The sequence below is a fragment of the Hippopotamus amphibius genome, chromosome 12, assembly GCF_030028045.1.
Source record: "Hippopotamus amphibius kiboko isolate mHipAmp2 chromosome 12, mHipAmp2.hap2, whole genome shotgun sequence".
In the NCBI taxonomy this organism is placed as follows: domain Eukaryota; kingdom Metazoa; phylum Chordata; class Mammalia; order Artiodactyla; family Hippopotamidae; genus Hippopotamus; species Hippopotamus amphibius.
This window is the reverse complement of record NC_080197.1, coordinates 95,817,606-95,840,237: the sequence shown is the minus strand read 5'-3', so window position 1 is coordinate 95,840,237 and position 22,632 is coordinate 95,817,606. Positions and strand designations below refer to the sequence as shown.

The following is a 22,632-nucleotide window of genomic DNA, read 5'->3' as shown; positions in this document are numbered from 1 at the left end:
GTGGGTGCCATTATTTTCCTCAATGTACAAATGAGGAAATGGAAGCACAAAAGATTAAGTTATGTGTTGAAGGTCACTTGATAATAAGTAGCAGAGAGAGGATTAAAATTCAGGGCATGTTTTTCTAGATTCTAGTCTTAATGCTTTTGTGTTTTGATATTTAAGAAAATAAAGTTAAATTTAAATCAGTTTTTGAAGTAGTAGCATATAATTGCTTCCAATTTCAATTCCAGATTCCAATTTCAAATTGGGACGTGTTAAAATTTATAATTTATTTAATGAGTTTCTATTAAAACTAAAAATAGCTCATTGACTAAATGGGATACTGATTCATGTAACTAAAAAGCAGGTTTCTGTTACATAGCAATTGATACCTTAACATGCATTTTTCTTTTCTCAAAAAGTTAAAATATCAGAATTTTACAGTTATAGGTTGTATATAAATTTTACTTGTTTGTATAATGTGCTTATTCTAAAATTGCATCAATCATAGAAAGAAAATAATTGCACCAGGATATTACTGAGAGCCAGCTGAGTGTAGTAGAAAGGAGAAGCAGAAAAATAAGAACTAGAATCTCTTCTCTTCTACTTACTAGCTGTATGACCCTAGTTTTAGTCCCTCAAACACTCTGATGATTAGTTTTTTCATTTTTTAAATAGGAAAAGCATAATATCTACATTATAGGACGAGTAAATGTGATAGTGCAGCTTAGTATAATACAAAATAAGTACTCAGGAAAGTCAAATTTATTACTAGCTTACAGTTTTATAAAGAACAATTCATTATGTAAATAAACTTAAATTTTAGCAGAGGAGTTTAGTATTTTTTAATAGTTAATTACAAACATACTGCATCCTCAATTAAAACCAATTTTATGAATTTTAAAATAATTATTAGTGGTTTAATCACTTTTTTCAGAAATAAGATATTTTGCAGAAAATAAACTTTGCATTACTGAATTTGTTGTTTTTTATGGAAAATGTTATGGATACTCCTTAAGATTATCTTTCAGGAATTTATGCTAAGTAAAATAGAATCCATTGAGGAAAATGGCAAAGTAATCATTTATAAAAGATTTTATAAATTTTATAAAAATTTAAATGATTCTTAGAAGTAGTCAGAAAACTTAGTGGTAGCTGGGAAATTAATTGCAAGATTTTATTTTAATTATTAAGTTTATCATGTGGTGAAAAATAAATGAGGTTAAAATAATAAAATAAATTTATTATCAATTTTATCTATCATAAGGTGAAAATAAATGGGCACAGTCACTTTGAAAATTTTTGGGGTGGATTACTACTTTGTAATATACAGAGCTATCAATATTTTGGTAAAGGCAGCTCTTTTTATTATTCATGTCATGGCAACAAAGAATCTGGTACTCGGTAATTCATAATATCAAGTACTTTGGCATGCATGTTCATTTGCAAGTAATGGAAAAATCAATGGAAATTGTAATGGTTATGGATGTCAAAATTAATGAGAACAAAAATGCTTTATCTATCAATTTTGGTAATTAAACCATGAAGAAAAGTGGATGTGGATTCTTGTATATTCCTGTTAGTAGAGGCTTATCAACAATTTCAGACCTACCTCTTCCCAAGTTCTTTTGTGGGAAAAAGGAGCGATATCATAGCAGCCCGAGTGGTATGTACTCCAAGCTGTGACTAGTTTAGAGAGCTCTTATGGCCCTGATAAAATATGGGTCCTTGAGATCCACTCCAGCACGTTGCCTCGTTAGCCATACCAATTACATAGAAAGGCCTATAAATGTGTTTTCTCATTCAGATGCTAAAGATATTTGCGATCACTGCTGTACCATGTATGGTGTGCCGCTGTGTTCCCCTCAACCCCATGTTGGTCCCAACATATTTGGCTGTAGAAATTTTGGAGAAGATTGATTCTTCTCCATGTGATAATGCTGGTTTTAAAAGAAATGTAATTGCCTTCAGGTTGAAAGTGTTCAAATTAGGAGCACTGAAATTTCTTAAAGGTTAAACCTATACTGGAAGATGGAATCTGCACCACAGTCTTTTGAAGCACTGGGGTCTATCTTTTATATAGACCCCAATCTGTATAGACATCATTATAATCTTACAGACATCATTATAGACTTGACAGTCTCTGTGGACCATGGCATAAGAGTCTTTCTATGCTAATCTTACATCCAGTTCAGCAAGACATTTTATTTTTTATTTTTTTATTTTTAAGAACTTTTATTGAGATACAGTTAACATGTAATAAACTGCATATATTTAGAGTGTACAATTTGGTATCCCAATCTCCCAATTCAGCAAGACATTTTAATTCAATATCCAATTATTGTGTTTGTTAGTGAGAAAAGACATCAAGGTCTGAAGAGATATGTTGGTGGAGTCTGCCTGATACTGATTTGAAAATTCTTCTCAGCTAAAGCTTGACACTAATTCTGAAAATACGCACATAAACATCTCTCAACCTGCTTATCAATAATATATCATATCCATTTTGTGAAGTAATCAGGGGAGATAGGCTTCCTTATTTTTTTATGTTTTATTCTGTAATTTCTAGTCTGATTTATAATATTTCCATTAATATGTGAAAGGGTAATATAAAACATTTTTTTATTTATTATTTTTTGGGGGGCCCACCAAGTTCAATCATCTGTTTTTATACACATATCCCCGTATTCCCTCCCTCTCTTGACTCCTCCCCCCACCCTCCCTCAAGTCCCCCCCACCCTCCCCGTCCCAGTCCTCTAAGGCACCTTCCATCCTCGAGTTGAACTCCCTTTGTTATACAACAACTTCCCACTGGCTATCTATTTTACAGTTCGTAATATATATATGTCTGTGCTACTCTCTCGCTTCGTCTCAGCTTCCCCTTCATCCCCCACCCCCTCCCAAACCTCGAGTTCTCCAGTCCATTCTCTGCACCTGCATCCTTGTTCTTGTCACTGAGTTCATCAGTACCATTTTTAGATTCCATATATGTGAGTTAGCATACAATATTTGTCTTTCTCTTTCTGACTTACTTCACTCTGTATGACAGACTCTAGGTCTATCCACCTCATTACATATAGCTCCATCTCATCCCTTTTGATAGCTGAGAAATATTCCATTGTATATATATGCCACATATTCTTTATCCATTCATTTGTTGATGGGTATTTCGGTTGCTTCCATGTCCTGGCTATTGTAAATAGTGCTGCAATAAACATTATGGTACATGTTTCTTTTGGGATTATGGTTTTCTTTGGGTATATGCCCAGGAGTGGGATTCCTGAATCATATGGTAGTTCTATTTGTAGTTTTTTAAGGAACCTCCAAATTGTTTTCCGTAGTGGCTGTACCAACTTACATTCCCACCAACAGTGCAGGAGAGTTCCCTTTTCTCCACACCCTCTCCAACATTCGTTGTTTCCAGATTTTGTGATGATGGCCATTCTGACTGGTGTGAGGTGATACCTCATTGTGGCTTTGACTTGCATGTCTCTGATGATTAGTGATGTAGAGCATCTTTTCATGTGTGTGTTGGCCATCTGTATGTCTTCTTTGGAGACATGTCTATTTAGGTCTTCTGCCCATTTGTGGATTGGGTTATTTGCTTTTTTGGTATGAAGCTGCATGAGCTGCTTGTATATTTTGGAGGTTAATCCTTTGTCCGTTGTTTCATAGGCAACTATTTTTTCCCATTCTGAGGGTTGCCTTCTAGTCTTCTTTATGGTTTCTTTCGCTGTGCAAAAGCTTTTAAGTTTCATGAGGTCCCATTTGTTTATTCTTGATTTTATTTCCATGATTCTAGGAGGTGGGTCCAAAAGGATCTTGCTTTGATGGATGTCATGGAGTGCTTTGCCTATGTTTTCCTCTAGGAGTTTTATAGTGTCTGGTCTTACATGTAGGTCTTTAATCCATTTGGAGTTTATTTTTGTGTATGGTGTTAGGAAGTGTTCTAATTTCATTCTCTTACATGTTGCTGTCCAATTTTCCCAGCACCACTTATTGAAGAGGCTGTCTTTTTTCCATTGTATACTCGTGCCTCCTTTGTCAAAGATAAGGTGCCCATATGTGTTTGGGCTTACTTCTGAGTTCTCTATTCTATTCCATTGGTCTTCCTTTCTATTTTTGTGCCAGTACCATACTGTCTTGATCACTATGGCCTTGTAGTATAGTTTGAAGTCAGGAAGCCTGATTCCACCAACTCCATTTTTCCTTCTCAAGATTGCTTTGGCTATTCGGGGTCTTTTGCGTTTCCATACAAATCGTAAGATTTCTTGCTCTAGTTCTGTGAAAAATGCCATTGGTAATTTGATCGGGATTGCATTGAATCTGTAAATTGCTTTGGGTAGTACAGTCATTTTCACGATGTTGATTCTTCCAATCCAGGAACGTGGTATGTCCCTCCATCTGTTTGTGTCATCTTTGATTTCTTTCATCAGTGTCTTAAAGTTTTCTGCATACAGATCTTTTGCCTCCTTAGGCAGGTTTATTCCTAGGTATTTTATTCTTTTTGTTGCAATGGTAAATGGGAGTTTCCTTAATTTCTCTTTCTGCTCTTCCGTTGTTAGTGTATAGGAATGCAAGAGATTTCTGTGCATTAATTTTGAATCCTGCTACTTGACTAAACTCATCAATGAGTGCTAGCAGTTTTCTGGTAGAGTCTATAGGGTTTTCTATATATAATATCATGTCATCTGCAAAGAGTGACAATTTTACTTCTTTTCCAATTTGTATTCCTTTTATTTCTTTTTCTTCTCTGATTGCTGTGGCTAAAACTTCCAAAACTATGTTGAATGATAATGGTGAGAGTGGACACCCTTGTCTTGTTCCTGTTCTAAGAGGGAATTCTTTCAGTTTTTCCCCATTGAGAGCGATGTTGGCTTTTGGTTTCTCATATATGGCTTTTATTATGTTGAGGTAATTTCCTTCTATGCCCATTTTCTGGAGAGCTTTTATCATAAATGGATGTTGAACTTTGTCAAAAGCTTTTTCTGCATCTATTGAGATGATCTATGGTTTTTATCCTTCAATTTGTTAATATGATGTATCACGTTGATTGATTTGTGTATATTGAAGAATCCTTGCATCCCAGGGATAAACCCCACTTGATCATGGTGTATGATTTTTTTAATGTGCTGTTGCAGTCTGTTAGCTAATATTTTGTTGAGGATTTTTGCATCTATATTCATCAGTGATATTGGTCTGTAGTTTTCTTTTTTTGTGACATCTTTGCCTGGTTTTGGTATCAGGGTGATGGTGGCCTTGTAGAATGAGTTTGGGAGTGTTCCGCCTTCTGCAATATTTTGGAAGAGTTTGAGAAGGATAGGTGTTAGCTCTTCTTGAAATGTTTGATAGAATTCGCCCGTGAACCCATCTGGTCCTGGGCTTTTGTGTGTTGGGAGATTTTTAATCACTGCCTCAATTTCCGTACTTGTGATTGGTCTGTTCATTGTTTCTATTTCTTCCTGGTTCAGTCTTGGAAGATTGTATTTTTCTAAGAATTTCTCCATTTCTTCCAGGTTATCCAATTGATTGGCATATAGTTGCTTGTAGTAGTCTCTCATGATGTTTTGTATTTCTGAGGTGTCTGTTGTTAGTTCTCCTCTTTCATTTCTAATTCTGTTGATTTGCATCTTCTCCCTTTTTTTCTTTATGAGTCTGGCTAATGGTTTATCAATTTTGTTAATCTTCTCAAAGAACCAGCTTTTAGTTTTATTTATTTTTGCTATGGCTTCCTTCCTTTCTTTTTCATTTATTTCTGCTCTGATCTTTACGATTTCTTTCCTTCTGCTCACTTTGGGGTCTCTTTGTTCTTCTTTCTCTAGTTGTTTGAGGTGTAAGGTTAGGTTGTTTATTCGATCATTTTCTTGTTTCTTAAGGTAGGACTGTATTGCTATAAACTTCCCTCTTAGAACTGCTTTTGCTGCGTCCCATAGGTTTTGGGTTGTTGTGTTTTCGTTGTCATTTGTTTCCAGATTTTTTTGATTTCCTCTTTGATTTCTGTAGTGATTTCTTGGTTGTTTAAGAGTGAATTGTTTAGTCTCCATGTGTTTGTATTTTTTGCAGTTTTTTTCCTGTAATTGATGTCTAGTCTCATGGCATTGTGGTCTGAGAAGATGCTTGATATGATTTCAATTTTCTTGAATTTGCCGAGGTTTGATTTGTGACCCAAGATGTGATCTATCCTGGAAAATGTTCCGTGTGCACTTGAGAAGAAGGTGTATTCTGTCGTTTTTGGATGGAATGTCCTATAAATATCAATTAAGCAAGATGGTCTAATGTGTCATTTAAAGCTTGTGTGTCTTTATTTATTTCCTGTTTGGATGATCTGTCCATTGATGTAAGTGGGGTGTTCAAGTCTCCCACTATTATTGTGTTCCTGTTGATGTCCCCTTTTATGGCTGTTAGCATTTGTCTTATGTATTGAGGTGCTCCTATGTTGGGGGCATAGATATTTACCATTGTGATATGTTCTTCTTGAATGGATCCCTGATCATTATGTAGTGTCCTTTCTTGTCTCTTTTAATAGTCTTTACTTTCAAGTCTAATTTGTCTGATATGAGTATTGCTACTCCAGCTTTCTTTTGACTTCCATTTGCATGGAATATCTTTTTCCATCCCTTTACTTTCAGTCTATATGTATCCCTTGGTCTGAAGTGGGTTTCTTGTAGGCAGCATATAGAAGGGTCTTGTTTTTGTATCCATTCAGCCAGTCTGTGTCTTTTGGTTGGAGCATTTAATCCATTTACATTTAAGGTGATTATTGACATGTGTGTTCCAATGACCATTTTCTTAATTGTTTTGGGTTTGTATTTGTAGGTGTTTTCCTTGTCTTGTGTTTCCTACTTAGAGAAGTTCCTTTAGCACTTGTTGTAAGGCTGGTTTGGTGGTGCTGAATTCTCTTAACTTTTGCTTGTCTGGAAAGCTTTTGATTTCTCCCTCAAATCTGAATGAGATTCTTGCTGGGTAGAGTATTCTTGGCTGTAGGTTTCTCTCTTTCAGGACTTTCAGTATATCCTGCCATTCCCTTCTGGCCTGCAGAGTTTCTGTAGAAAGGTCAGCAGTTATCCTTATGGGTATGTTATTTGTTGCTTTTCTCTTGCTGCTTTTAATATTTTTTCTTTGTGTTTAATTGTCGTTAGTTTGATTAATATGTGCCTTGGTGTTTTTCCCCTTGGATTTATTCTGTGTGGGATTCTCTGTGCTTCTTGGACTTGGTTAAGTATTTCCTTTCCCATGTTGGGGAAGTTTTCCACTATAACCTCTTCAAATATTTTCTCAGACCTTTTCTTTGTTTCTTCTTCTTCTGGGATGCCTATAATTCGAATGTTGGTGCGCTTAATGTTATCGCTGAGGTCTCTGAGACTGTCTTCTATTCTTTTTATTCTTTTTTCTTTTTCCTGCTCTGTGGCGTTTATTTCCCCCATTCTATCTTCCAACTCACTTATTCATTCTTCTGCCTCAGTCATTCTGCTGGTTATAGCATCTAGAGTATTTTTAATTTCAGTTATTTTGTTATCCATTGCTGTTTGTTTTTCTGAGTTCTTATGAACTGTTTCTTGTACTTTCTCTATTTTGTTATCAAGATTTTGTATCATTTTTACTATCATTACTCTGAATTCTTTTTCAGGCATTTTTCCTATTTCCTTCTCATTTATTTGGTCTTGTGGGTTTTTTTCCTGCTCCTTTGCCTGCATGGTGTTTCTTTGTTTCCTCATGGTTCTCCAAACTTTTGGGGTTGCTTGTCCTGGCGATAGAGGTGTTTATAGAAGACTGTCCAAGCCTCAGACTAATGTCCAAGTGTTGGGTTACACAAATACTAGGTCTAGGAAACACATACATGTATAAGACACACAATTACTGAATCCATTAGGACATAAGGCTCTGGAAAGACCTGACAGAACCCCAGTGTGCTATCAGATATTCAAAGAGAAACCCAAAAGAAATTGACAACTGAAACAGAACAAATCAGAGACAAAAGCAAAAGCAAACAAACAAACAAATAACACCTTACACATACAAACACTAATCCAGGGAGATATTGTAAGCTAGGATCAAATATAGAAAAGAGCTAGAGTACCACCAGACAGAATGGAGATTCTCAGAATGAAATTAGACAATTGTACTAAGAACTAAGATAAAGACAAAAACCTAATATTAAATACCAAGGCAGTGCGTCATCTGGAGAATAGAGCAAGGAGTCTGAGCAGATCGATAGTGTTGCTTATAAGTATGTTAAGATAAAATAAACTTAAAATGGCTGGAAGAAAGGGGAACAGAAGAGTGTAGTGTGGTTGGAAATATGCAAATAAAAAGAAAAGAATAGAAATGTATAAAAGATAGGGATGAAAGGAAAGTATGAGAGATATATTGTCCATACTACCAAAAACTTAGCTAGAAATAGAAGTATATAAAAAGGCAAAAAAGTAAAAATAGAATAAAAAAATCATTAAAAAATTATGTTATAAAACTTGTAGATCCCTTAGGGCTAAGACCATAATTAATAAAGAAAAAAAAAAGAGAGAGAAAAAGAAAAAAAGAAAAAAGAAAAAAAAAATCCAGAACTGATCCCAGAATGGACCAGTTCAATAGGATTGATACTCATATTTCTGTTTCCTTAGAGTCTCAGCTGTAAGTGTCCTTCTACTCGCCTTGGGTTTTTTTGCATTCTTCTGTGACCAGCAGAGGTTCCTTTATTGTTCGTCTGTAAGTGTTGGTGTGTGGGGAGGGAGAGGGTACAATAGTGGCTCCTTCCCCTGGGAGTGAGTGAGCAGTGGCGCACTGTTGTTTCAGTCGGGCTTGGAGGTGCCTGTTGCAGAGGGATGCCGGTGGCTCAGGTGTAAACAGAAAGTCTTAGAGTTGGGCCTCTCTCCGGTTTGTTTTTTTGTTTTTTTTCTCTCGGCAGCCTCCCTGCTGCCGGCGTTCCAAGGGGTTTTAATCTAGCCCCACCCGAGCGCCTGAGGGTGCTTGTTATCCCTGAGCACCTTAGGTGGCCCGCAGGGCGTCTCTCCACTGCCTGTTGCAGAGGCCCCGAAGGAGAGGGAGAGGCTACACGCGCAGCTCCTCCCCCTGCCCGTGAGCCTGCAGCCTCCAGCCGCCATCATGGCCGGGCAGCTCTCAGGGACGGGCACTCCTCGCCGCGGACCTCTTCCCTCCTGTCCTCTGGGTCCGTCACCTTACTGGCAACAATGTTCCTCACCCTGAACCAGCTCTCTGGTTCCCACACTCCCGCTCCTGGACCCTCTGTTCAGCTGTGAATCGACGTCTTGGTCCGGGAATGCTGAGCTGCGCTGCGGGCCCTCCGTGTGTTTCTCACTCCCTCCCGTCTGCCACAGCTCCGCCGCTTCACCTCTTTGAGCCCTCATAGATGCCTCCCTACCGGTTATGTCAGGCTCCTTGAGGTCCTTTCTGGTGTCCGAGGCTGTCTGCTGGTGTTCAGCTGGTTTTCTGTGGGAATTATTGCGTCCTTCGGTGCATTCCCAATGCATCTGTGGAGAGGGATGCCTTCCACGTCCCTCTACTTCGCCGCCATCTTTTCTGACTTAGGTAATATAAAACTTATAAACTACAAGAGGTGGTGTATTAGACCTAGAGGTAGCATTACATAAAAAGCTGTATACATCACAATCTTGGGGCAGTGTGACTTAGACTTTAGTCCCAGCTTTGTCACTGACCAGCAATGATCTTGAACAAATCACTTTTCTGAGCTCAATTCTTCATATGCAGAAGAGATAGTATACTTTTACTCCATTGAACAATTGATTGATTGATTGAGTCATTCTATTGACACATACTTATCAAGCACCTGTTATGTACTAGGCACTCTGCTATCATTAGGGGTTTAACAGTGAGTTAAAATAGGTATGGTCTGTGCATTCATAAACCAATAGTCTGGTCAGGAAAATGGATATCAATCAAGTAATTAAACAACAAATGGAAACTTGCATCAATTACAAGAGCTATGAAGTGCTTAAAATGGGGGTAGGGTGGGTGGATAGGGGTTTTGATCAAGAGAAGATGGTCAGGAAAGGCTGAAGAAAAGATCATTCAATTGAGAACTGACCAATGAAGTTCTAATTAGGAGAAGAGGGAAGGAACCGTTTTCCAAGTACAGGGAACTGCAAATAGAAAGACTGAAAGAAGGTCAGTGTGGCTGGATAGAGTGAAGATCAAATAAAGAGATTGTGCGAGAAGTTTTTTCTTCTTTTTTAATTAATAAACTTTTAGAGTGATATTAGCACATAAACAATACGTTTCCAGGGATTTTTTAAAATAGAAATTAAGACTGAAATACAGAAAATAGCTGACCTTTTATTATTTATGAAAATTAGATATTAATAAAGGCTTATATTTAAGTCCATTTAAGACCATCTCAACAAACATAGTAAACTTTCACCACATTCTTGGCAATGGGTAGGCATTGGGAATGCAGAGAAAATATGGCCTCTTCCTTCAGGAGTTTCCTGATAACTTCAAATTTATCTCCATGAACCTGCTATATCAAATCATAAAAATAAACCCTGAAAAATGTTTCTCATTCAATCTGCTCCAAACTCTTATAGACTAAATGCTACTTAGTAGAAAAGTCCTGAAGGTGATGACAATCAGAAATAAAGTGAAGTCAAATCATAAACTGGGAAATCAGCCTCTGCTTAGCGGAGAACTAACTTTTCGTTGATATAATATGTGTATATATATTTATTCCATTTACACTGTATTTGGTAGAAGTCAGCATGTGTGTGCGGGTAGTGTACAAACACCCACATGTACACATAGGCATTGAAAAGAGTCACAGTATAATGTCACCATTTTAAAAATGAAATAAAAATTTGCTAGTAACTCTCAACACTAAATATATTGCAAACCACTGTATATTGAAAACTAACAGGTGAGCAATCCTTCTAGTATTTTCCCTTGAGATCAGAAAAATTCACATCATTTCTCTTTTTCTTATCAGGAACAACTCTGAGTTTTCTCAGTGAACCTTTTACCACAGGTTAGTCTATTAATTCCTGGTTTTTTATATGTGAAAAAATACCTTTTTATATGTGAAAAAATATTAGTACCTTTGTGTTTTTTTAAGAAAGAATTTATGTTTGGCTTTTGTAAGAATATGTCAAACAAGAAGTTTACTGGGCTTTTCCCACAGTTTTTAAACCAAAAAAACCCCTGAATTTGACTTGTTTTTGATGTGTTTATATTAACTGGTTATAATATGGTTTTCAATTTTATTATTAATACTCATATAGCATATATAACTATTAAATGATATCAAGCTCAAAATTTTTTAAACAATATAGGGTGAGAGAAAACATGTGGGTATCTCATGATATATTTTGCTTTTTTAGGTGTTTTAAGTATAAAAGTAGCAATTAATTATTTCATGATAATATTCATCATTGCTCCTGTCACCTCTGAGTGAAAATGTGATTAGAGCTTAAGGCTCCATTTATTTGAAAGCAACCTTGTTGAGACAAATGTACAAAGACCGATGCAACACAATTTAAGATGCAGATAACATGACTGTTAAAAAAACTATGGCAAGAACTAAACTAAAATTTTAGTAGGAAGGTAATAATGGGACAAAAATCTTAGGAACTCTGTGCAGAAAGTCACTGGCTACATGATTCTATTTTCTATAGTGGGAATTGACTGAACAGTTAAATCACCCATTGGTATTAAAGGCCAAGTAAACTTGAGAAGTTCACTGTACGTTTTTCTCAGGTATTTCTAGAACTCCAGTTCCCATCACCTCTACAGCTGGAAGTGTGGGCACCACAGAGGCGGTGGGCCCCGCCCTCACCAGTCCTGGGCGCATATCAGGTAAATTAAGCTCAGAACAAGATGTACCAGACATGGCTAAGCAACTAGTTTCAGGCAATGCTGCTCAGTACAATATTTTACAAAATAAAGGTATCTAACTTATGTATAATATTAGATTTGGATGTTCTTTATATGTAATTAAAATGTAGACTCTAGTTTTTACACAAGTTGCTTTCTTATTGTATATCATGTTATAATTATATACATCCATTACCTTGAGAGTTGATAGCATGCAGTTTTTTAGCAGGTCTTTGTTTTCTCTTTACCTTCATAAGGGTCAACTGGAGTATCAGTAAGTGCAACCACAGCAGCTGAAGATGGAAGCACTAGTGACACAGGCTTCGGAGCAGGTGAGACAGAAAAATGAGTCCGTAGCTTCCTTCCCACAAGCAGTCCTCCTTTTCAAGTCAGGAACAACTGTAATCTGAGTACATTAGATAATAGCGGTCTGGTGTCAGCTCTAAGTTATCTGGATGGCTTTGAGAAAAATTCAAAAATTAACATTTATGTGTTAACAAAATATTAGTAACATATTTCTATGGCACACTAAAATTTCTAAATTTTACTAAAATATGTAATATGTAGTATGTAATTTAATCCACGTTAACATCATGGTAGTTAGGTGTCTTTTTTCCCACGAGGAAGAAAATAATAAAAGTTCTCAAAACTGGCAGAGGCAGGATTAGAACCCAGACCCTCAGGCTCCTCTGTCATAGCTCTACAATTCTGTGATCTGTGTCTAAGAGCAAACATCCAGGAGAAGGCAGTGAGAGACAGTATGCTTGTCCTTGTGCATCACTGACTAAATTTCAGCTACTGTTGGTTTTATGAATAAAATATTATTGACTTCTTTAAGAATAGATGGTTTTGATTAAAAACAAACAAGCCTGAGGTCACCCCATCCCTTATGCAGCCAGTTATTGACTTTAAGTATTGAATACCTCTTAAATTTCCTCTTTGCATCACGTTTGCTTCTGCTTTTGCTCAGGTGTTACACATTTTCCACCTCGTCTTTGCATGCATCCACCTCGATCACTTTCCTCTAATACACTGGTGCTCAAAGTGCAGTTCTGAGACCAACAGCATCCACATCTCCTGGGAACTTTCTAGAAACACAAAATTTGGGGGCCCACCTGCCTAGAATCAGAAGCTCTTAGTGTGGAGCCAGGCAAACAGTGTATTAACAAGCCCTTTAGGCAGTTGGCACTTGTCAATGTTGAGAGCTTTCCCACTCTTCCCCACTTCCCTCCCAATATACACTTTAGTCAATCCCACACCAGAAGGCACTTACAAAAACTCAACTGTCATCATATCACTCCACTACTTAAAATCTTTCAATTTTTCAGATTGCTTTTAGAATAAATCAAAACTCCTTTATATACCATTAAAGCCCATCTCTTTAGTGTTTACATGGAATTTTTCTTTATGCATTTATTAACTAATCCATGGCCTGACTTTATTTTTCCTACATTTATTTTCCCTTAGCAAATTTCTCAATTTTAAATTTAAAAACTTTTTTGAATAAGACAGTTTGCATAAAAAATAATGTTTTGAAAGATATAAGCTACAGTAGCACAAATTAAGAAACTATTTAATTCCAATTAGATCAGTGAATAGACTGTAATTTTAGGGTGATGACTATTTAGTATATATTTTCTAGAATTTGAATTGTAATTATTTGGGTGATAATGACAAATCAGCCAGCTATCTTCTTTAGTTATCAGACAGTAAGTACAGTGGTCTTGAGCAGGGCTTCTCAAAGTTTGGTCTGCAAATAAGTGCAATCCAGAACTGTTTGTTACTGGTCCGTGAAGTGAAAAGAACGGAAACAGAAAACAAGTATTTAGAAATATGGCAATTTGACACAGCAATTTTATATCTGTTGAAAAAAGCTTGTGTTTTGTATGGCTTTATTTTTTTTTAATTTTATTTCTCTTCTTTCATGGCATTTTTCCAAAGCATCAATATAGCAGACTGAAATTTTTACAGAGTTGTTCTTTCCCCACAGATATCCTGAGAAGCACAGGTTGGAGTATGCACTTAGGTCTAGATTGCTCGGGTGACCTGGAGCAAGTCACTTAACCATGTCTGTTAAGTAGGAATAGTAACATTACCGGCCTCAGAGGATGTTTCTATGATTACATGAGTTGATTTATGTCTAGGGTATTTTTCAAACTGCTATTTTTTATCAGGAGGAACAGGGGGTCCTACTGCACCAACAGCAGGAGGTGAGGAAGACAGCACACGCAGGGAACCAAGCACAGGAGTGACAAGCCCAGGAAAATTAGGCAAGCCGGGATGTGCACCTTAGCCCCTATTAAAGGGCACTGAACATATGACAGGTTGAACTGAAGATTAAGCTCTACGTGATATAAGACCATCTAGCCACAGAAATCGCAGGGATCATTTAAAGATTTCTTTTATATGAGAAACCTCAGTTCTGTCCCATTAAAGAGTGTGTGTAGAATCCTGCAACAGTGGAAGTAATACTCCTTCCCTGCTGTTGTAAAAGGACTCCAGGAGCATCAGAGGGTTTCGCAACCTTGCCTGGGAGCAAGAGCGCAGGTGGAGACTCACTTGCCCAGGGCACAACCCCGGGAGGCCAAGCTGGTATTAAAATGGGAGGTCTGAGCAACCTTCTTACTGATCTGAGGGAAATCGCCAGCACTTCTGAGTTATTAGTTACTTGTAAATGCACATCTTCATGACCTCACGATCCCTGCATTTATGGGATTAATGGCAGTATTTCTCTAATATTAGCTCAGAGGTGATTTATAGCAAAACATGGTGTATTTCAGATTCTAAGACTCCTGCCTTAGGACTACTGAGGCTGTGAATGTGAAGAGGGGCTTAGGTCATGGTTTGCAATCTTGGTTACAAATTAGAATTGACTAGGAAAATTTTTGAAAGTACACACTGAAGAGGCTATTACAGAGTAATTGAATCAGAACACCTGGAGGAAAGGCCCAGGCATAAGTAGTTTTTAAAAGCCTTAAAGTTGGTTCCAATGTATAGCCTGGGCTGAGAATCAGTGAGCTAGTGTATCTGTATATTTAACAAGCAACCCAAGTGATTCTTATGATCAACTTTTGGAAAGAGTGAACTGGGAATGAATGTATAAGTGTGACAAGTATTTTGAAAGCAGAGAACAACATACACTGTTCTGCTTAAGATATACACACACACACACACACACACACACACACATATTTTTTGATATTTATTATTTATTTTTAAAGGGACCACCAGATCATCAGCTGGTGAAACAACTAGAGCAACAAGCAGTGAAGTGACACCATCTGAAGGTAAGTTAGGTGAGAAGATGATGTGACTGAGGCCACGACTTTTGTCAAAAAAGAACAGTCTTTCATCAGAATATTACTGATTTCACTTAGTATTAGTTAATAACATACCATCCAACAAAAGATGTAGAGTGGTATAAACATGATTAACGTTTTCAAGAAGATTTTTTTTTCTGGTTTCTCCAAATCTTCCCTTCAAAAGTACTACAGTCCGGGATTGTCACAATAATATATATGCTCTCCCAATACTGTGTTATCAGGTGTAACAGGAGAATTTGTTGGAACTGCCACCGGAACTGGCAGTGGCATCACAGCTAGACCTCCTTCCCCTGGTTCCAGCCCAACTGGTAGCTCAGAGGCAAGGTGCAGTTCACCTGGACACTTTGGTAGTGCTCCATCAGGAGTTTAGCTGAGACTCTAAGTTCTCATGAGGAATTTAGGTGAACTGAGCAATGGCTATGGCTTTAACAGTTATAATTTTGGGACAAACGAATATGGGTAGTTTGAGCGCTTTCATCACAATTGTCTATGTAGACTAGAGTTGCCAGATAAAATACAAGATGCCATTTAAATTTGAATTTCACCTAAATAAGATTTTTTTTGGGTGGGGTATAAGTCTGCCTCATGCAATAATTGGGATGTGGCTGTTGTTTATCTGGAATTCCAGTGTAACTTGGTGTCTCGTACTTTGATATGCTAAATCTGGCAACCCTAATGCCCACTGAGAACCATTGTTCTTTTCAATTAGGAACAACTGGAGGGGAAAATGCTGCCACCACTGGAGCTGCTGGTGAAAACACTTCTGGAGCAGCAGGTACTGAAAAAACACAATCAGAATAAAACCAGACAATAGAATTGTGATTTCTTTACTTAAAATTTTGTCAGAGACAAGGTTTCCTGGAGTTATTTATTGATGTGTGCCTACATCACACTGGGTGCCCTAGAGAAAGTAGGAGACGAGTAGTGTGAGATACTTATTCTCTTAGAACTTGAATTTTGAGCAGGAGAAATGAATATTTATATACACACAAAGGCACAAACCATACACAATAGAAGATAATCTAAATTGAGGAAATGTTCACTGACAAGTGTTGAAGTGGGAACTCAAGAGGACTGTCTAGTAAGAGAGCTGATTAGTTGGGGTTGAAGACAACAGAATTATTCTATTTTGAAAAGGGTATGATATTATGATCAGTGCAGTATGACTGTGTTGACTGAAGAAAAACACAGAACCTAAAAGTTGTGAATTACATTTTATTCAGGGACCTTATTGAGGTCTATACCCTGCGAGACAGCCTCTCAGATAGCTCTGAGGAACTGTTCTGAAGAGGTAAGGGAGGAGCTAGGATATATAGGAGTTTTTGCTGAAAAAAGTACATGTAGTCTAACAGCAAAAGATGACTGCTAATCATAAAAAAACAGACTTCTTGAGCTAATGATTTTAGTGCTTTTCTGTGTATGGGAAGATGCGAGAGGCTTGGCTCTTGAATTGAAATTATTCCTTAGGTGTTCGTCTTAACTATCTAGGGCCAATATCCTGTTTTTCTCCATCTTGAATTCCTCTCAGGGCACACTGTCGGTGGGGGAGGCTACAGTGGCGGATGGCATGATAGCAGGCAACAGTCTTTGTTTACTGGAATGGCAAATACTCAAAACATAAGTAAGCTGAGTGAATTTTAGGGATGTATTCAATTTCAGGGGAATAAACAGCAATCATATTTCAGCTGTTGGGGAAATAGAATTGAAAACAAAATCTCCTCCCAACCCAGAGACCCTGCCCACAAAGGCAGAAGAGAAAGAAAACAGTTTTATTATTGAATAAGCATGAAACCAGAGTGTGATGCAAATTACAGAGAATTATAGACAATTCACTAAAGGTCTGTAAAGACAGAAAGAAATCTCAATCTGTTACATGCATGTTCTCAGGAAAAATAACTAGTCCTTAAGTAAGAGAACTTGACAGCACCAATTATTACATATAGTTCATCCTAAACTCACCTGGCAATTGGGTGACCATCTGGTTATTTAATAATTGGTTTTATACAATGGAAAAATAAACTTCTATCTTGATGATAGGAGGAAGTTTTGTATCTAGAGGGGGAAGAAATACTGTCTCCTTAGATGTTTACGTTTCAAAGAGATAGTGCGGAAGTCCTTGAGAAAGACATTTCTGGATCATTAAGCTGACAAGAGGCTTATTTCGTCTTTTAAGAAGATTTACATACACTTCAAAGACACTCGAAAGAACTTACATTTACAAATATTCTAAGGTAAATACTCTAAGAAAAGGAACAGGGAAGTCGCTTCCCTTATTTTTAAGAGAGAGAATTAAGCCTCTATTCAAATTTTTTCTTTCTCCTTATACAGACCATCCTCATAAAATGATCAGTTTTATATTTTAATTAGCTAGTTTTTTTTCCCCCATTATAAAATTAAGCCATGGCAAGGGTATTGCCTGGAGCAATCCCTGGAGTTGGAGATGGCAACACTGCTGGGGAACCAGGCGCTGGAGCCACAAGTCCTGGGAGGTCAGGCAAATCTATACCTGATTTTTCAGCAGTTCCCAGCCACACCTCCAGTGTGTGATCTGGGCTAAGGACCTGATTCTTAATTTGCATTTATGCTCTTAGAATTGAGTGGCGTTTAAACTCAAGGAACCTCTGAAATTTTCTTTTAAAAAGGAAAGTGGTAGCTGCATATGTTACAATCTACATATACCTCCTTCTACCTACCAGAAATATCAACACAGAGCCAACATCTAGAATGATTAGAGGGGACAGAGAAGGCTAAAACCACAAGACTGGGAAAGATGGCTCTGGGGCTCATAGAGGAACCAGATTCAGTTCAGGGCATCAAAAGAGAGGGAAGTATAGAGAGGTGTTTAATAGTGATAGAACATAGATAGCATCGACTAAGGTTCATCTCCAGAAGGGAAGGTCCTCACCTTGATTAGAGAATACTGAAAGATCTGGGATCTGGCAAGTCAGAGCATTTGTGAATGTGGGGTTGAAAGAAAGGATTGGAGAGTTTATGGAATGAGAACTAGCAGTCTTGGGAAGGCATTCAACTGCTTGTAAAGGAGAAGGAGGCATATTGGAAGGTGAAGCAATGCTTGGAGCCTGAATGTCAAAGGAAAAAGAAAGAAGTACTTAAAGCTCAGGGTCTCAAGAAAACAGGATAATAATTAAAACTTAGAAGACAGACAAAAGAAAGGCTCCATTTATAAAAGAACCTTCCCTTCAGTGTAACAAGAGGAAGCCCTTGATGTGAGAAATCTGATGAACTTCACAAAAGCCTCTCTGCCCTTACTGCATAGGATCTCCTGCTACTGCTGTTTTAGGAAAATACCATCCAAAAAAAAGAATTAAATTCCAATATCTATGTAAAACTATCCTTTTGCGTACATTTTCAGAAATTTTCAGCAATAGCAAGCAAATTCTAAAAATCTAGTCATAAAGCAGAGGAATACTAAAATGTTACCAAACTCAGGTTTGGCTGCTTGCTGCTTGAAAGCCAATACTTAAGAGGCAATGTTGGTAGAAAGGAAAGGTTGCTTTAATCAGAAGGCCAGCAATCTTGGGAGAAGGAGGACTTATGTCTGAGAACCAATTCTAAAGATTCTATTCAGCCATAACAGTTTATGAAAGAAAAAGGGGAAAGAATCTCAGTGAATCATTGAGGCAAAATGTTAGGTTCTGCATCATTTTTCGTTGCGTACAGATTGCCTGACTCCTCATGATCTTTCTTCAGATGTTCTCCTGCTTGCATGGTCTGCCTGCAGAATTGCTAAGGGAGAAGCTGAGGGGTAGAGAGCTAGCCACTCTTTAACTACTTAATTCTTCATTCCTACTTTTTTTTTCTTTAATATATGAGAAAGCTCTAAGCCTCATAAATTTTATTTTAAAGAACTTTATTGTTTATTGGCCGCGTTGGGTCTTCATTGCTGCGTACAGGCTTTCTCTAGGTGTCGCGAGCAGGGGTTTCTCTTCATTGCAGTGCACGGGCTTCTCATTGCGGTGGCTTCTCTTGTTGCAGAGCTTGTGCTCTAGATGCGTGGGCTTCAGCAGTTGTGGTGCATGGGCTCAGTAGTTGTGGCTCACAGGCTCTAGAGTGCAGGCTCAGTAGTTGTGGCTCATGGGCTGCGTTGCTCCTCGGCATGTGGGATCTTCCTGGACCAGGATTCAAATCCATGTCCCCTGCATTGGCAGGAGGATTCTTAACCACTGTGCTACCAGGGAAGTCCCATTCCTACTTCTTTTAATCCAGGGAAGCAACAGGTTAGGTAAGGTATTGTGCGCATTCAGCAGAACATAAGTCAGGACTTAGGTTAAATGTTGCCTAGTGATCTCATTTCTATAAGGTCTGAGAGGAACAGAAATGGGCAACAGGAAAGAGGCAAAGGAGCTGCTTACAAATCCCCACTGTCAGACATCATTCTATTTCTATGGGATTAGGGGTGAAGGTTCATCTTCTGTAACTTCTTCCTGCTGACACAGGGCGCCGTATTCTTAGAGTGGAAGGTGTTGACATGGGTCTGTAGCATCTCTTTGCTGATAATTTTAGTTGCCTGCTTATATATGCAGGTGGAGCAAGGTATAATTATTTTGATACCCACAAAGATATAAATTATTATGAGCAATAATGTTAATCCCATTGTCTTGAGGCCAGTTCTTAGAATTGTGCTAGCCATAGATGGAGCAGCTTATGTCATGTCTGCTCATCATGAAGTTAGCTTTTTCCTTCTGATGGCAGTTATAGTTATCTGTAAAACAACTCAGGAATGTGCATCAGACACTGAAAAGTTCTGTGACTCTATTTCCTAATCACTGACTACTTGAACTTCCTCTTTTGTGACCCAGGGATGCCTGGGAGATTTCGACTTTTCTACAAATAAGAGGCAGGGGACGTGGAAGAGTCTTTATACTTTGAGTGAGCCCTCTGGGTTCTGCTCGATTTCAAAAACATAACATTAACACAGATTTAAAATAAACAACTGAAGATATAAAGAGACATCAAAACTATAAACTAAGAGACTCAGGGTAAAAATAGATAAATAGTAGGAAGATGTTAAATTGAAATTGATGAAAACTAAGGAGAGAGGTTGAAAAAAAAAAGAGAAAAATTATCTCAAAAGTAAGGGCCAAATAATGAGGTACCCAATAGAGAATATCTAAGACTGAAAGTATGGCAAAGGGATTAGAAAGTAGAATTGGAAAGATCACCCCCTGCCCAAAACTTACATTTTAAAAAAGGTGAAGTGGATCAGAGTAGGACATAGTTATAGGAAACAGACAAAAAAAAAAATCCTCTCTCTCTCTCTGTATATATATTATTGCAGTTTCTGGCTGAGAAAAAGCAAGGAAATAGAACTACTATTTAAAATTGTAAATCAGATCAAGTTTCCTGTAATTAAAAAAAAAATTCAAATCTACATGTTGAAAGGACCTAGCTTACACCTAGAAGAATCATTCCTGAACAGTCAATTCTGTGGCTTATTTTAGAAAAATGTTAGACTTGAAACATAAAGGAGTTTTCTGGATGTTGAGGAAAGAGACAATTATTGAAAAAGAAAGAAAATCAGGTTAGCATTAGAATTAAGAGTAGAGTAGCATTTAGATACCCAAGAAAAGAGAGTTTGGGCCAAGAGTTTCATAGCCAGCTAAAAGTAATTCAAGTAATAAAGCTATAGGAACATGAAGGAATTCAGGGAATTATGTAGCCATGAGCCCTTCACAGTAAAATCCCTGGAGCAGTGTTAACTGGCAAAAAGATGCTTTAAAAACAAACAAAAAGATGATAGCACTATTTTTAACTGTGGCTCTAAAACTATAACAAAGGTTGAAAGAAAGGTGGAAGATAAATGTTACATATTTGACCAAGTGAAAATGTCCAAGTAAAGTATAAATGATCAAGTAAAAAATAAGCATTAAGAAAGAAAATGGTATTTACTTAAACTGGAAAATACAGAAGAGAAAGAGAAGAAGGAAAGACGAAATAATGAGTTAATTTTATTGCTGCCCATAAGGGACAACCAATAGACACTATGTGAAAAAAAACAGGGAGGATGCTAATGGGATTATATAAAAATATCACTATAGAAATATAATCTATCGAAAGAGAAATAAAAAAGCAAAAAGGAAAACAAGAGCAACTAAAAAGTTTGCATAGCATAAGAAAAGTGGCTGAAATTAGAATCCAAAAGCATATTAAAATAATGTTTAATAATAATTCCTATTAACTTTAATGAAAGCTTCTCAAAATTACAGAATCCATTGTAGTTCATCATACTAATAACTCCAAGAGAAATAAAAACAACTAGTTTTCTACATAGAGGCTAAAAAAGACTTTTGATAAACATTCAATAACCATTTCTGATGTGAAAAAAGTCCAAAAACAAAGAACTTGGGGAGATTAGGTTTGCCATATATACATTACTAATAAAAAAATATCAAATCGTACACTTTAAATATATGCAGTTTACTGTATGTCAATTATATCTCAATAAAAGTTCTTAAAAAAAAAAAACTTGCCCAAACAGTGTCCATATGCAAACACTGCTCCTAGAATCAATATCATATAATTAAGTGCGTGAATCACTTAACCTCTATTACCTTAGTTTTCTTATCTGTAAAAACTGAGCAATGTAATCTATCGAGTGAGATTGTGATGAGGATGAAATGAAATAATGAATAAGTGTATGTCAAAGCACACTTTTTGAAATGTATAAGGGTAATAATTATTACTGATATGGAAAAGTAGACACTTCCATAATCTTTAGTTGGAAGTTAATTTAAATCAGAATTGGTTATCTCATAGTTTAAGAAATTCTATGAATGAAATTTTCCATTTTTTTTCTTTATAACAGATACACCTGGGAAGTCAGGTGATACAACTAGTGTCACAGAGTGTGACAGTGATCTGACAGTTCAGGTGTTCTCCATTACTAAATAAGACTAATGTGGCATTTAAAATCTGATAGTCTTAAATGGCCAATTTAGAAATCACTGGAATGTTACTTGATAAAAGCGTAGTGGATCTAAGTTAAAAAGTAATGGTGACCATCTTCTATATGGTCCTTAAATGCTGTTTCTGGGTTGGAGACTTAGGATGTACTTCCCATCCAGTTAGTTACATTTCTTTATCTAAGATCTGCATTGCACTACACAAAATCACTTCAACGACAAGCAAAAATAAATATATGTTGAAAGTACTAAATAATTGCAAAACAATGTTAGTTATTTTTGCATTTTTTGATTGATAATATAATTTCCCCAGGATAGAAATATTTGAGTTCAATAAATTCATTTCTTTCTTGAATAATAGACTACTGGATATTAAAAGGTTATCAGACATTAACAAGGATATTTAAATTTAGAGTCTTTCATTTTCAGTCTTTTGGAAAAATTCAATATCTTTAGTATTAGAAAAAATTCATGGTTCATTAATGTTAGAAAATGTTATAGTTTAAAATATTAACATAGTTTTCCATAAGTTTTTTTTTAAGCTCTTTATTGGAATATAATTGCTT

The 22,632-nt window shown here is 36.8% G+C and overlaps 1 protein-coding gene across 1 annotated transcript in view; it reads left to right on the top strand.

Annotated features, from left to right (window-relative positions):
- Positions 1 to 22,632, top strand: part of MUC19 (mucin 19, oligomeric) — a 154,241-nt gene that overhangs the window by 41,886 nt on the left and 89,723 nt on the right. The window contains exons 34-38 of the mRNA XM_057704185.1: positions 10,937 to 10,975; positions 11,704 to 11,802; positions 12,078 to 12,152; positions 15,365 to 15,462; positions 15,853 to 15,918. Of these exons, the coding sequence (XP_057560168.1) occupies positions 10,937 to 10,975; positions 11,704 to 11,802; positions 12,078 to 12,152; positions 15,365 to 15,462; positions 15,853 to 15,918 (377 nt within the window). The remainder of the gene's footprint in view (positions 1 to 10,936; positions 10,976 to 11,703; positions 11,803 to 12,077; positions 12,153 to 15,364; positions 15,463 to 15,852; positions 15,919 to 22,632) is intronic.